Here is a 15,225-nt window from a genome sequence, read left to right as displayed (position 1 = left end):
AAGATAGCAACAGCAACTATTTATTGAACATCTATTATGTGGCTGGGCCCCTTATACCATCCACTTCCAAATCGTAAGGCAACCCTGCGAGGCAGAGACAAGCAGGTAAGAGACTTGCTGATAGCTAGAGAACAAGTGAGCCATGACTGGGACTTAAGTCAATTTCCAAAGCCTAAGCTCTTTCCACTATACCAGGCATACCATCTCTCATAATTAAGTAAGTTCTTTGGGCTAGGCCCTGAACTTTGTACTTCACATTCATTATAACCAATCCTCACAAATGTTTAAATATACGGTCATATCAGTTAAAATAACTAGCCTAAATGTCCATGAAAGGATTCCTATCTAATAGATCTCTCTGAACTAGTCCCTGCTCATTCCTCTATACCATGCCATGTTCTCAATACTTTCAAATCATTTCTTTGTTAAATGTAAATTATTTTAAAGAAACCTCCACGAGACCAGTCATACCTGTCTCTTCTGTGACCCATTGCAAACCTAGTTCAACAAACATCCAATTCATCTAGACAAGAACTCTAACCTGCTGCTTAATTTTATCTGTAGCAAAATTAAGCAAGTACTATTTAATCTAAACCCTAATCATGAAGTACTACATAGCTTTTGTAAGTAAACTGAAAATATCCGAAAAGGTCACAGTTCCTAACATCATTCCATAAAAGTCGACTGTTTCTTTTATAGCACAGAAATCCATGCTTTATTCTCCACTAAAAATGAGAATGGGAATTTAGAGAATGTTTCTTTCAAACAAATTTTGATACTTTTGCCCTACTTTTGGACATGGCAAGAGGAGGACTGGAGAACAAGCTTAAAAACAGTATTAGTAAATGATCTAGAGTTTGGTTTTTAAGTGTGTTAGCTTTTTAAAAAGTGATAGGAAGCTCTGATCACACCTGTAATCCCAGCACTTTGGTATGCTGAGGTAGGAGGACTATTTAAGGCCAGAAGTTTAAGACTAGTCTGGGCAACACAGGACACTGTCTTTATAAAAAAAGAGCCAGATGGCTCGGCACCTATGGCTCAAGTGGCTAAGGCGCCAGCCACATACACCTGAGCTGGTGGGTTCGATTCCAACCTGGGCCCGCCAAACAATGACAGCTGCAACCAAAAAACAGCCGTGTGTTGTGGTGGGTGCCTGTAGTCCCAGCTACTTGGGAGGCAGAAGCAGGAGAATTGCTTGAGCCCAGGAGTTGGAGGTTGCTATAAGCTGTGACGCAACGGCACTCTACCCAGGGCGACAGCTTGAGGCTCTGTCTCAAAAAAAAAAGAGCCAGGCATACCGGCACATCCTTGTAGTCCTAGCTGCCTGGGAGGCTGGGGCGGAGGATTACTTGAACCCAGGAGTTCAAAGTTACAATGAGCTAGGATTGTGCCAATGCACTTCAGTCTGGGCAACAGAATAAGATCGGTTTTTATAAATAAAGTAAAAAAAAGATAGGAAAAGCTAACAACAAAAGAAGAAATAGTTTTTTCTTACTACACAGTAAAGCTTCCTCTTCCTTGTGTCTATAGTTCTCCCAAATTAAACAAAAATATCTGCAATAAGCCTAGGAGGAAAAACTATGATCAACACACAAGAAATTATCATTTGATTATTAAAAATACACAAATAGAAGGCTGTTAGACAAATGGGCTAAGAACATGAACAGACAACTCATAAAAAACCCAGAAATGTTAAAGTCGTAGAAAAATATCTGATCTCATTAGTGATTTTAAAAAGTTAACCCAAACAATTTATGTTTTTTTTGATTATCAAATTAGAAAAGATTAAAAAAAAAAGAATATTCAACCTTGCTAAGCATATAATAAATGGCACTTATATGGATGTTGGGAGCATAAATTAGAATAACTCGCTTAGGAAAGACTTAGAAAATATGCAGTAGAGCATTATAAACATTCACATTCCCTTTAATCCAATCATTACTCCCAAGACCTTATCCCCAAAACAAATACATTCAATATACAATGGTTTAAAAAAAGAAAAATAATTTCTCCAATATGTGAATAGTTAAGTGAATTATGCTATGCTTACACATTATATGACCATTATTTAAAAATACAAAGAGAGAGGAAAACGTTTTGTTACAATGTTAAGGGGCAGGGAAGGAATCTAAAAATGCATATCTGATTGGAATTATGTCAAAAATAAAAACCAAAAACAAAACTATACGGGAGTGGGGAGGGGAGGGAAGACCATAAAGAAATATAAGAAACTAACAGTAGTATTACTGAGTGGTACAACGTTAACAGGGGGTTTTCTTTCTTTCTTTCTTTTTTAGAGACAGAGTCTCATTTTGTTGCCCACAGTAGAGGGCTGTGTTGTCACAGCTCACAGCAACCTCCAGCTCTTGGGCTTAGGCGATTCTCTTGCCTCAGCCTCCCGAGTAGCTGGGACCACAGGTGCCCGCCACAACGCCCAACTATTTTTTGTTGCAGTTTGGCTGGAGCCGGGTTTGAACCCGCCACCCTTGGTATATGGGGCCGGTGCCCTACCCACTGAGCCACCGGCACTGCCTGGTTTTTCTTATTTTATTTTTTTTTTTTGCTGTTTTCCACGTTTAACACAGACTTCTTTTCTATAATACACACACACCTGAAAATGGAGTTGTTTTTAACTTAATGCCTCTCAACAGAAATAAGCTTCTTGAGTACTTTATCAAAATTCTGGGGGAAAATTTAATTATAAAAGGCAAAAGATTTATATGATTTGAGGAGAAACCAGAGTCTGGAAAATTTAATTATAAATAGGCACTTGGCAGACTACAAAATACTCTATAAATTAATGCTATAAACCACACTTCTATTTGCTATTGTTATTTAGACTCTTTAGAGCTGAAATTAATCAAAAACTCAGTTCACACATTACAAATATCACATTACTAAGATACACAATTATACCAGTTAGCTACATTGATAATTAAATGTATAAAGAATGTAAAAGTGCTGGGTGGCACCTGTGGCTCAAAGGGGTAGGGCGCCGGCCCCATATGCCAGAGGTGGTGAGTTCAAGCCCAGCCTCGGCCAAAAACTGCAAAAAAAAAAAAAAGAATGTAAAAGTGCTATTATGTAAGGAGTAAATGATGCTGTTATTCACTTTAGTTCCTACTTTGCTCTATGAAAAGGACCTGAGATAAGTTATTACTATTATTTCCGAATGACATTGTTAGTTTTCCTATTTATGAGGTTTTCCCTTTCTGGAAAATTCAAAACATGCAAGATAAGCAATTTTAAATAAAAGTAAAAATTTTTTTTCTCCCAGTTCTTACCAATGCCAGAAAAGATTGAACGATCACTCCAACTCCTTCCCCAGTCTTTTCCATTGGCATTAGCGTCTCCAGTGTCTTGACTCCAAGCAGATGGCTCGGTTTTCCTCTTGCCTGCAGAAGCAGGTGAAACAGAGTTCCACTTCTCCTCACCTGCACTGATCTGTGAGGAGAGTTTTATGGACTTTTCATTCCAGCCTCCTCCATTGACAGTGAGGTTTTCATTCAATCCTGAAGAAACTTAAAGAAAAGAAAAGAAAAGATTAAAAAACAGGTACAGACTTCTTGTTAAAAGTGGGATTTGAAAAATTTCTATGACTGCTCAACTTACATTTATCACCCACTTCCTCTACTGTTTTTTAAATACCTTGAGCTTTAAAGATAGAAATACATTTTAAAGTCACATGATCATTGCAGAGAACTTTTAATTTAACAAATAAGAGTTTTGAAGGTAACATATATACTAGTAAAGTTTCAAAAGCAGAACGATTTACTACAAGAAAGTACAACAGAGCAAAAAGAAAAATGACACATACTCTATAGAGTACTTAGAATACTCACCCACTAAGAATATGAAGACTTCTCCTTAGATACATGTTCTTTCCTTAAATATTTACATATATTATGTTTAAGACAGTGATTCTAAAACCTGGTTGCACATTAAAATCAACTGAGAAATTTCTTAAAAATAGACTCTGGAGTTTTAGCCCAGACAAATTAAAATCAGAATCTCTGTGGTGGAGGCCGTGAGTGCGTGCATGCATGCTTGATGATTGTGATGTGTAGCCAGGATCAAAAACCATGGGCATGAATGAAACTGCCTGTGCTAAGAAAATGCACTGAACAAGCCTCAAACGAGGAAGTGCTTTTTTCATTTCTGAGTTTATGTTTGACTATAACACTTTTGTTTTCAAGTCAGCAACACTCTAATTCAATATTTTAAATGAGTAAATAACATAGTCCATTTATTGTGAAATATTTGATACTATGCCAAGGAAGCAGTTTAAAAATTATAGAAACTTAAGCTTTTTCTTAATATATGAGAGTGAAGTCTTTTATCCCTAATACCTATATTAGACCCATGTCCAACAAAGCTCCTTCTTCTCTACTGGGTTAAAGTGACATAAACAAGAATCAAAACTGCACATAAACTATTACTGAAACAACGTTTTTATATGAGGGAGAAAAAAGACTAGAACATACTACAGACTGTTAGCAGTGGGTGTGATTTTTCTTTTAATTGATTTTTCCAAACTCTCTGGACTGTGATTATGTTACTTAAGTAGTTAAAAATCATTTTTAAGACTTTTTCTTTCCTTCTGCATCATTCATATAAGGAAAGAGACATGTATATAATTTTCTATTTTGATGGGCCTTCAATTTTTAAGTTACATGTAATTTCTCTCACCCTGAAGTGTAGAATCTCCTTTTCCAGACTTAAAGTTGCTAACTTGAACATTTAGATGAGAATCACCTGGTTGAAATAGAAATAAAATTTATTTAATGCTAAATAGGCCACTATGCACATTAAATTAGGAGTAACATACAAATTAATTTTTACTTATTATCTATAATAAATTGCTATCGCAAGTGCTTAAATTGACCCACTGGAAAAAAGTTAATTTTACAACACATTTCACATGTAAGGAATTGAGTTCTCTAGTTACCATGTTCTTAGTCAACTAAAATGCCAATAAAAAGAACCTGGAAAACTGCCCAAGTACAGATAGAACTTGCTATTCTATAACAGTTATCAAGATTGTTTTAAGTGGGAACTGGAGCACTGGGCTCTGTAATTGGATTCAACTTTGCCACCTCTCAACAATCCTGGAAGCAAACACATCAACTTAAGAAAGAACTTTGCCAGTATTTGGGACCAGGACTTAGGAAATACGGCAAGAGATGAGAATATACGTTATTAACACAAAAATACTGTTTCTCTGACACTAAAAGCAGAATGATCATAATGAATAATGACATATGATTGTGCTATCATGGAAAGCATGCACGAGACAGGGAAAAAGAATCACCAACAAAAATATTAAAGCATAGCTAATACATGACAGTGAAAATGGATTCAGTAGAAGTCATTGCTGTACCACAGCAATAACTGCACCAAGTTATCAAAGAAAAAAGTAAAAGTAAGGCTCAGAAAGTGTGATCCAGAAATAACTGATTAATGAGGAGGTGGGAAGGTCATTAACAAAATGTCCAAAGAAGGTAAGTCAATGCCTTGAAGCAAGTTGAATAGTATCACTTTGCAGACTGGGGTCTCCAGAGTAAAAGTGATGGCAATGTAAAGAGGTACCAAGAAGCCATCAGTATTGGATAGTATGAACAACTGAAATATTTGGGAGGAAGAACGTTAGCTCAATAATCTTTGAAACTCTGGTCTAGCTATATCCAACACCTATGGTACTCTCAAAAAGCTGCGGTGATAAGAAATCCACACACAACCTGCACTAATCAGAACATGCTTGTTTCACCTTGAAAGCATCCAACATGCAGAATGATAAATAATTTCATTTAGTAAATGTCTTATCCACTGTTAAGAAATGGAGATGCAAAAGAGTTGGGGCAAAGCAATACATACGAAGAAAAGAGGCAATGTAATTTTCTCATGTAACTCAAGGCAGAAAGGCAAATTTTAATTTAATAGGCCATTCATTAGGCACTGTAACAAGAAACACTGCTGGTATTAGGTCAACCAAAACATGGTTCACAACACTCTCACGAAGAAGGGTATATCAGCACAATGATGTTAGCAGTTCAAAATAGTCAGATTTTGACATAATATTTTGTACATCTGAATAAAAGGATTTTGATTTGATGTACCACGCTTATGCTCCACTAATATACCTTTATTCTTCTTGGAACCAACAGGAAATGATGCAGTTGTAAGTTGCTCGGTGGTAACTGTGATGGTATTTTCTATCCCAGGGATAGTTGAATCCAATGAACCAGAATCAGTCAGCACCTTATCACGTTTACGCTGCTGTCGTTTCTCTCTGTGACTAATTTTAGTTTCCCAGGCTCCTGACATAGCCCCAGAAAAAAAATGTTATTCAGTAAGGGGAAGACAAAAAAGTTGTAGTTTTGTGGGGAAAAATGGGGTGGAGCACACAAAATATCACGATAAATTTAGATATTATGCTAAAAACCAAGACTTCTGATTAATTTATCCTAAAAATTTATTCTAATCTCATTGTTTTAGGCAGCAAACTGCTATTATTTACCCTAGTAATTTTTATCATACCTTCCATCTGTGGTTTAGAAAAGTGATAGATAAAAGTCATCTTGTATTTTTTATCTTGTCAGGTAGATGTGATAGGACAGTGTTATATATAATTACTAATAAGTGTTTTTTTTTTTTAGGTGATGATAATGAACTCAAGAATTTTGTATGCAGCCTTCCAGGAAAGATATATTTAAGAATAATGGGGGAAAAAAACCCAAAACATACTTCCAGGTAACGAAGACAAGATGAGTGGCTTTTCAATAGCTCAAAATACTGAATGTGACCTTATATTTCAATAAGGCAGTTCCCCTCTGAAAAAGCACTATTTGGGTCCTTAACAAAAATGTTTCTTTAATAATGTCACAGAGCTGTACATGAAAATCTACAGTAATGATAAAGAAAAGCTAGATACAAAATTAAGTGAAACAAATGCAGTTTTTATATAATACACCTTGGTAAAAAAGGATTAATAGTTTTCTATAGTCTTTTCCCTTGCTCAAGTACCTTCATCAACTTCCTTTCCATCATGGCGTGAACTGTTCTGCACTGCTTTAGCATCTGACTTTGATTTCTTCTTATTTTTCTTTGACTGAAAGTAAAATAGAATGTTACTTAATATTTTGTTATCTTTTTGAAAAGGTAAGAGTCAGTAAAATACATAATAAAATGTATGATGCTGACAAGTAAAAAAATTTAATGCTTGATTAAAAAACTCAACATATTAAGTGGTAATAATAATATAAGGTTACCATTTATTGAGTGGTTACTATTTTGCACTCATTTTCTATTTATTCCTTAAAAAATGGTACTGTCCCCATTTTAGAGATGAGGAAATGGAAACTTAGAGATGTTAAATGTTAAAAAGGCTATCCTGGGCCACATTTAGTAAATTAAGTTATAATTAAGAACTAGGTCTGTCTGGCTTCCAAGTTTGTGTGTCTAGACATCAAGTTATCCTAGGTTACATCATAAATAAGGTACAGTAATACAGTGTTTTCAGAGTGATAAAATTAAAACCTATTGGCAGTGTACAGAAGGAAAATGATGTACTAATTACTGGTTTTGAATTGCATAAATCAGACAATTGTTATTATCCTATGTGTAACAAATTAGTGAGTCAAATATATAAAGTATGTAATATTTTTTCAGTTTCAAAGCAATGTAAAAATAACTAGCATTTGTATACAGATGTTTATAGTGACTCAATAAATATAAAATACCTATACATATATACAAGATACTGACATTTTAGAAAGACTTTCCAATTTTTATCAGCTAATATTATTATTATTTTGAGACAGAGCCTCAAGCTGTCACCCTGGGTAGAGCGCTGTGGCATCACAGCTCACAGCAACCTCCAACTCCTGGGCTTAAGCGATTCTCTTACCTCAGCCTCCCAAGTAGCTGGGACTACAGGCGCCCACCACAGCACCCGGCTATTTTTTGGTTGTAGTTGTCATTGCTGTTTGGCAGGCCCGGGCTGGATTTGAACCCGCCAGGTCTGGTGTAAGTGGCTGGTACCTTAGCCGCTTGAGCTATAGGCACTGAGCCAATTAATATTATCATTATTTTTAGACAAAGTCTCAACTCCTTCACCCTGTGTTGAGTGCTGTTCTGTCATAGCTCACAGCAACCTCAAACTCAAGTGGGGTCAAGTGACCCTTTTGTCTCAGCCCCAAAAGTAGCTGGGACTACAGATGCCCGCCACAACACTGGTTATTTTTCTATTTCTTTCTTTTTTTTTTTTCTTAAACTCAAGACGGGGTCTTGCTTTGCTCAGGCTGGTCTCAACTCCTGAGCTCAGGACATCCACCTGCCTCGGCCTTTCAGAGTGCTAGGATTATAGGTGTGAGTCATTGCACCTGGCCCTAATATTATTTTATTTCAAAAGCTTGCTAAGAACTCTATAAAGCAATGATTTCTATATATAAGAGCTTACAGAAGAGAATTGTTTTTATTTATATTTTGTATTCTCACTCATTTTAGCTATTTATTGCCATCAGCTATGTATATGTTGTTATAAATTATCTTACAGTTAAGTTTACAACTAAATATTATAAGAGACTGTCTTAATTCTCAGCCTTCTGTATGAGTAAGCAATAAATGAAAGCTAATTGCTTTTCCTATCAATAAACAACTTGTAAGTATTGAAGTGGCACCATCCTTTAAAGGAGATTAAAAATTGTCTTAACACATGATTGCAAGACGGACTTTACCTAACAACTGCAATCAGTGTAACCTGGCTTATTGTACCCTCAATGAATCCCCAACAATAAAAAAAAAAAAAATTGTTTTAACAAGAGAGGATGTGAAAAATGATTTTTGAAAGTTCTTTCACTGTCCTCATAATTGACTTGTATTTGTTTCTTTGCATATTCTAGTTATCCTTAACATACACCATGTTTAATATACACTGCTTTCCTATATTTAACAAACCAGACTCATATCCATTTTATTAAAATTGAGGTATCATTTATATATCATAATATTCACCTTTTAAAAGGTACATAATTCAGTGGTTTTTAGTATATCTGAAGTTGTACAAATATCACCATTGTATTATTTATCCCAAAAAAGAAATTCTGTAACCATGACCAATAACTTTTCACTTCTCTTTTCCTCCTATCACTAATCAACTATCTGCTTGTATCATATTCATTCTTAAGGTAACACACATTAAAAATCTGTCAATTAGGCTTGGCGCCTGTGGCTCAAGCTGCTAAGGCACCAACCACATACACCTGAGTTGGCGGGTTTGAATCCAGCTCGGGCCCGCCAAACAACAATGACGGCTGCAACCAAAAAACAGCCGGGCATTGTGGCGGGCGTCTATAGTCCCAGCTACTTGGGAGGCTGAGGCAAAAGAATCCTTGAGCCCAGGAGTTGAAGGTTGCTGTGAGCTGTGATGCCATAGCACTCTACCCAGGGTGACAGCTTGAGGCTCTGTCTCAAACAAACAAACAAAAAACCTGTCAATTATGTTGCAGAGCAAACTTTCTGTAAAAGACCAAACAGTAAATATGTTAGGCTTTGCAGGCCATATGATTTTGTGGCAACCACAAAGCCTGCCTCTGTAGCACAAAAGTAGCATATAAACTGGTGTGACTACATTGCAATAACATTTATAAAAAGTTATCTGGCTATTTAGGCGATCTAGGAGACCAGAGTTTGCTATCCCTGGTCTAGAGCAGTGCAAACCACATACATAAATTAAACATTTTCAGGTAGACACTTTTTTTTTTTTTTTGAGACAGAGCCTTAAGCTGTCGCCCTGGGTAGAGCGCCGTGATGTCACAGCTTGCAGAAACCTCCAACTCCTGGGCTTAAGTGATTCTCTTGCCTCAGCCTCCGAAGTAGCTAGGACTAAAGGCGCCTGCCCCAATGCCCAGATATTTTTTGGTTGTAGTTGTCATTGTTGTTTGGCAGGCCCAGGCTGGATTCGAACCCACCAGCTCTGGTGTATGTGGCTGGCGCCTTGGCCACTTGAGCTACAGGCACCGAGCCTATAGTAGACACATTTTTTAAAGTTAAAATAGGTGATACTAATTTTAATGTACTTGAAACAATATCTCTAAAATGCTATTATTTTAACATGTAGCCAATACTAAAAAACTGTAAGAGTATGAAAAAGAAATCTAATTTACTTAGTTTGGAATCTGGTATTTAATAGCAATCTCAATTCAAAATCTACATGTGGCAATATGGTTATTATATTGAAAAGAATATGTCTACAGGCACTAACTACAGGCAATAACTAATGGTTATACCCATTTTACAGATAATGAGAGTGAGGCCTGCATTCACCTTCTTTGCTCAAGTTCCACTCCATTTGCTTTATCCCTATTGCTTTCCCCCTATCCTTTTTCTGAAATATAAGCATCTTTAATTTTTATTTTTTGTGGTTTTTGGCTGGGGCTGGGTTTGAACCCACCACCTCCGGAATATGGGACCGGCGCCCTACTCCTTGAGCTACAGGCGCCACCTGAAATATAAGGACCTTAAGACACTTAAAATGTCACTGACTTGGCCATTTGTCAATTTCCTGGAGACATTTGCAATACTGTTATATGTTTCCATGTGTGCAAATGTTCATAGTTTTTCTAACAATAATATGAACTTCTCGAAAACAGGAGAATAAGAAATATTTCATTATACTATTCTCCACAGAATCTCTACTTCACTTTATTCAAATACAGGTGGTTCCTGGGTTATGCTACATTCCTAAGAACATCTTTAGGTCAGTTTGTATGTACCTCAGATCTCTGATGAACAGTACATATACAGTCATAACAACAACAAAAACATTATAATGGCTCTTATGGGGTAATAACTACACAGTGTAATACTGGAAAAATAGTAACACCCTTGTACTGTAATATTGTACTGTACTGTTATAGAAACTTTTGTGCTCTTTCTTTTAATTCAAATAAACATAAAAACATACTTTACCACACCCCTGGTGCATCTTATAAGGGTATATGTGAAATTTACTAAATGTAGAACATAAATATCTCAACACAATAACTAAGAAAATGCCACGAAGGCTATGTTAACCAGTTTGATGAAAATATTTCAAATTGTATATAAAACCAGCACATTGCACCCCATAATTGCATTAATGTACTCAGCTATGATCTAATTAAAAAAACCCAAAAAACCCCCAAAAACATACTTTACAGTCTGCTTAGATAGGAGGTAAGAGAAATTAAAGGTTAATTTCACCTAATACTCCATCAACACTTGGCTACTAGAAACGTTACCCTTATTTTAATTAATTAATTTTTTTTAATTAATTAATTTTTAAAAACACTCTGACTATGTTGCCCTTGGTACAGTGCCGAGGCATCACAGCTCAGAGCAACCTCCAACCCTTGGGCTTAAGTGATTCTCTTGCCTTAGCCTCCCAAGAAGCTGGGACTACAAGCGCCCACCACAATGCCTAGCTGTTTTTTTTTTTTTGTTGCAGTTGTCATTGTTGTGTCAGCGGGCCTGGGCTGTGTTCAGACCCGCCAACCTCAGTGTATGGCATGGTAACCACATGGTAACCAAAAAAGCCATGTTTGTTTGTTTATTTTTTATTTCATACAGAGGACTGACATGGGGAAAAAGGCAAGGATGTCTTTCTTTTTTCTTTTTGGAGACAGAGTCTTACCCTATCACTCTCAGTAGAGTGCTGTGGCTCCACAGCTCACAGAAACCTCAGACTCCAGGGCTCAAGTGACTCTCCTGCCTCAGCCCCACAAGCAGCTGGGACCACAGAGGCCAGTCATGGTTAGTTAGTTAGAAACTAAGTAAATAAATAAATAGAGACAAATTCTCACTCTATTTGAGTGCCATGGCATCAGCCTAGCACATAGCAACCTCAAACTCTTGGGCTCAAGTGATCTTCTTGGCTCAGCCTCGTGAGTAGCTGGGGCTACAAGTGCCCACCACAATGCCTGGCCAACTCTTCTACTTTTAGTAGACACGGGATTTCACTCTTGCTCAGGGTGGTCTTGAACTCCTGAGCTCAAAGGATTCTTCTCCCTTGGTGTCCCAGAGTGTTAGGATTACAGGTGTGAGCCACCATGTCTCGCCTGTAACCCTTATTTTGATCTTCTAACCAATACCATACTAACCTTTCCCTTTTAATAATTAACCCACTGAGGTCCTTAGTAATAACTGATGCTTTCACTGGAGCACCTGCCAAAATTTTACATATTCCATTCTTCTCATCTTATTCTTTTATTATTGTTCTGATAGTTGAGCAACTGAAGCCTAATGCTTTCCCACTGAATGAAAGACTCTGGCCTTTCTCTGAACACTTGATTATTTATTTCATTTCTACTTCTCTTTGCTTCAGGCTCACCTGAACTTGGAGACTTTTGCTTTGGAGGCATGGTCACAAGGGTAAAAAAAGACAAAATCAACCAAAAACAAGTTAAGAGGAAAGGGATGCAATGCCTAAGCAACCATACATATAAACAAGGAGACTAGCCTCAAGAGAAAAAGTGCTGGGCCAACGAACTGCTTATGGAATGTGGCATCATTTAGACACGCTAAAGAAACAAGTTCCCGATTTATTAATTTAATTTTTTAATCACAAATTATCTTCATGGAGAGCCTTAGGAGCCCCCTTTTCTCCTTTTTGGAGACAGAGTCTCACACTGTTGCCCAGGCTAGAGTACAGTAGCATCAGTCTAGTTCACAGCAACAGCCTCAAACTCCTAGGTTCAAGGGATCCTCGTGCCTCAGCCTCTGGAGTAGCTGGGACTACAGGTACTTGCCATGATGCTCCACTTATTTTTAGTAGAGAGAGGGTCTTGCTGTCCCTTTGGTTGGTCTTGAACTCCTGAACTTCTAAGATGAAGTGATGCTCCTGCCTCAGCCTTCCAGAGTGCTAGGATTACAGGTGTATTTTATTTTTATTATTTTTTGAGACAGTTTGATTATGTCACCCTCAGTGGAGTGCTGTGGCATCACAGCTCACAGCAACATCAAACTCTGGGGCTTAAGTGATTCTCTCGCCTCAGCCTCCCAAGTAGCTGGCACTACAGGTGCCCGCCACAAAGCCTGGCTATTTTTGGGTTGTGGTTGTCATTGTTGTTTGGCAGGCCCGGGCTGGATTCGAACCTGCCAGCTCTGGTGTATGTGGCTGATGCCCTAGCCTCTGAGCTATAGGCGCTGAGCCACTTTCTGCATTTTATTACTGAAATTGAATCTAGCAAGTTCTCTAGGCTGCAATGTTAGAAACATCTGTACTATATCCCTCCCAGATTATATAATTTGCTCTGCTACTAATTTATGTAATCATTAGCAATGTGTTTATGCTATATCCAACAGTACATGCTGATGAACAGAAGTGTTTTGGTTGGTTAGAATATTGTTTTTTTTTTTTTGTAATTACCATGGGAAAAAGAACAAATATTTTCCCATAGTATGTCTATGAAACCTCAAGAGGGGGCATCTAATCTAAGTATTTATAAATATAGTTAGTAAAGTTCTGTCATATAGAATAATAAACATCTCTTAAAAAACTGTTAAGGTCAGTCTTCACATTCCAAATGTTTAGGTATTTTGCTAAATTGGGATGGTTTCAGAATATCATTAACTAAAATGCCAGGGCATGGTGTAATTGGGCAAGGTTCCTTACTAAAAGCAGAAAAAAGATCAGATTCTGTAGCTCACGCCCGTAATCCTAGCACTCTGTGGGAGGCCAAAGTGGGGAAGGATTTTTTTTTTTTGTAATAGTTCAAACTTTATTCACAAATAAGACTCCATAAAGTTAAAAGCAGGAGCAGCTCCAGTTTTTAAAAGGACACAAAAAGGGTGGGGAAGGATTAATGAGAACAGGCTACCAATCTAGTGGGACCCCACCTCTGCAGAAAATAAAAATTAGCCAAGTGTGGTAGCATGTACCTGTAGTCTCAGCTACTTGGGAGGCTGAGGTAGGAAACCATATGAAGCTATGAATCTGAGGCTGCAGTGAGGTATGATGTCACCGTTCTACCTTGGTAGCCTAGGTGAGCAACAGAACAAGACCCTGTCTCAAAAAAAAAAAAAAAAAAAAAAAGAAAGAAAAAGGGGGTGGCGTCTGTGGCTCAAGGAGTAGGGCACCAGCCCCATATACTGGGGGTGGTGGGTTCAAGCCGGCCCTGGCCAAAACAGCAAAAAAAAAAAAAAGGAAAGAAAGAGGCTCAGCGCCTGTGGCTCAAGCTGCTAAGGTGCTAGCCACATGCACCTGAGCTGGCAGGTTGACTCCAGGCTAGCTCGCCAAACAACAATGATAGCTGCAACCAAAACATAGGCGGGTGTTATGGCGGGCACCCATAGTCCCAGCTACTTGGGAGGCGGAGGCAAGAGAATTGCTTGAGCACAGGATTTGGAGGTTGCTGTGAGCTGTGATGCCACAGCACTCTACCAGGGCGACAGCTTGAGGCTCTGTCAAAAGAAAAAAAAAAATACATTCCTATTTCATAAAAAACTTCTTGATGATTTAGTTTTTTGGTTCAATTAATTACATCTTGATTAAATCATCATAACCACATGATGATGGGGCTGATAAGAGTACTTTCCTTTTTCTTTCTTTAGAGACAGTCTCACTTTGTTGCCTTGGTAGAGTGGTGCTGTGGTGTCACAGCTCACAGCAACCTCAAACTCTTGGGCTTCAGCGATTCTCTTGCCTCAGCCTCTCAAGTAGCTAGGACTACAGGCGCCCGCCACAATGCCTGGCTATTTTTTGTTGCAGTGTCATTGTTGTTTAGCTGGCCCGGGCTGGGTTCGAACCTGCCAACCTCAGTGCATGTGGCTGGCCCTGTAACCACCGTGCTACGGGCGCCAAGCCAACTTTTCTTTTTCTGTATGCTCTGATGCCTAGGCTGGAGTGCAGTGGCATGATCATGGGTCATTGCAACATCAAACCCCTGGGCTCAAGGATCCTCCTGCCTCAGCCTCCTGAGTAGCTAGGTCTCCAGGTGTATACTACCATGCCTGGCTACTTAAAACAAATATTTTTTATGTACCTTGCACACAGAAGGTACATATCTGGTTAATTAATTATTAATATCTGGTTAACCAATGAAAGAGCCTAAAATTAGACCGCATTACATGTAAGCTCTACCTTTCAGTCTGTTCCCTCAAATAAAACCTCTCAGGTGTTATATTTCTATACTTGATTCATAATCCAAGTCATTAAATTATTTAAATGTGTCTGGTGTAGACTCATAA

At 37.8% G+C, this 15,225-nt stretch overlaps 1 protein-coding gene across 5 annotated transcripts in view; it reads right to left on the bottom strand.

Moving 5' to 3' along the window:
* The window catches only part of MTDH (metadherin), a 75,619-nt gene that overhangs the window by 35,401 nt on the left and 24,993 nt on the right, over positions 1–15,225 (bottom strand). For all 5 annotated transcript variants that reach the window (XM_053558529.1, XM_053558533.1, XM_053558530.1 and 2 more), the window contains exons 3-6: positions 7,024–7,108; positions 6,141–6,317; positions 4,690–4,755; positions 3,285–3,521 (exon numbers count right to left, since the gene is read on the bottom strand). In XM_053558529.1, the coding sequence (XP_053414504.1) occupies positions 3,285–3,521; positions 4,690–4,755; positions 6,141–6,317; positions 7,024–7,108 (565 nt within the window). The remainder of the gene's footprint in view (positions 1–3,284; positions 3,522–4,689; positions 4,756–6,140; positions 6,318–7,023; positions 7,109–15,225) is intronic.

The sequence above is a fragment of the Nycticebus coucang genome, chromosome 13, assembly GCF_027406575.1.
Source record: "Nycticebus coucang isolate mNycCou1 chromosome 13, mNycCou1.pri, whole genome shotgun sequence".
NCBI classification, from domain to species: Eukaryota; Metazoa; Chordata; class Mammalia; order Primates; family Lorisidae; genus Nycticebus; species Nycticebus coucang.
The sequence above is the reverse complement of the archived record's forward strand: the minus strand, read 5'-3'. Positions and strand labels throughout refer to the sequence as shown.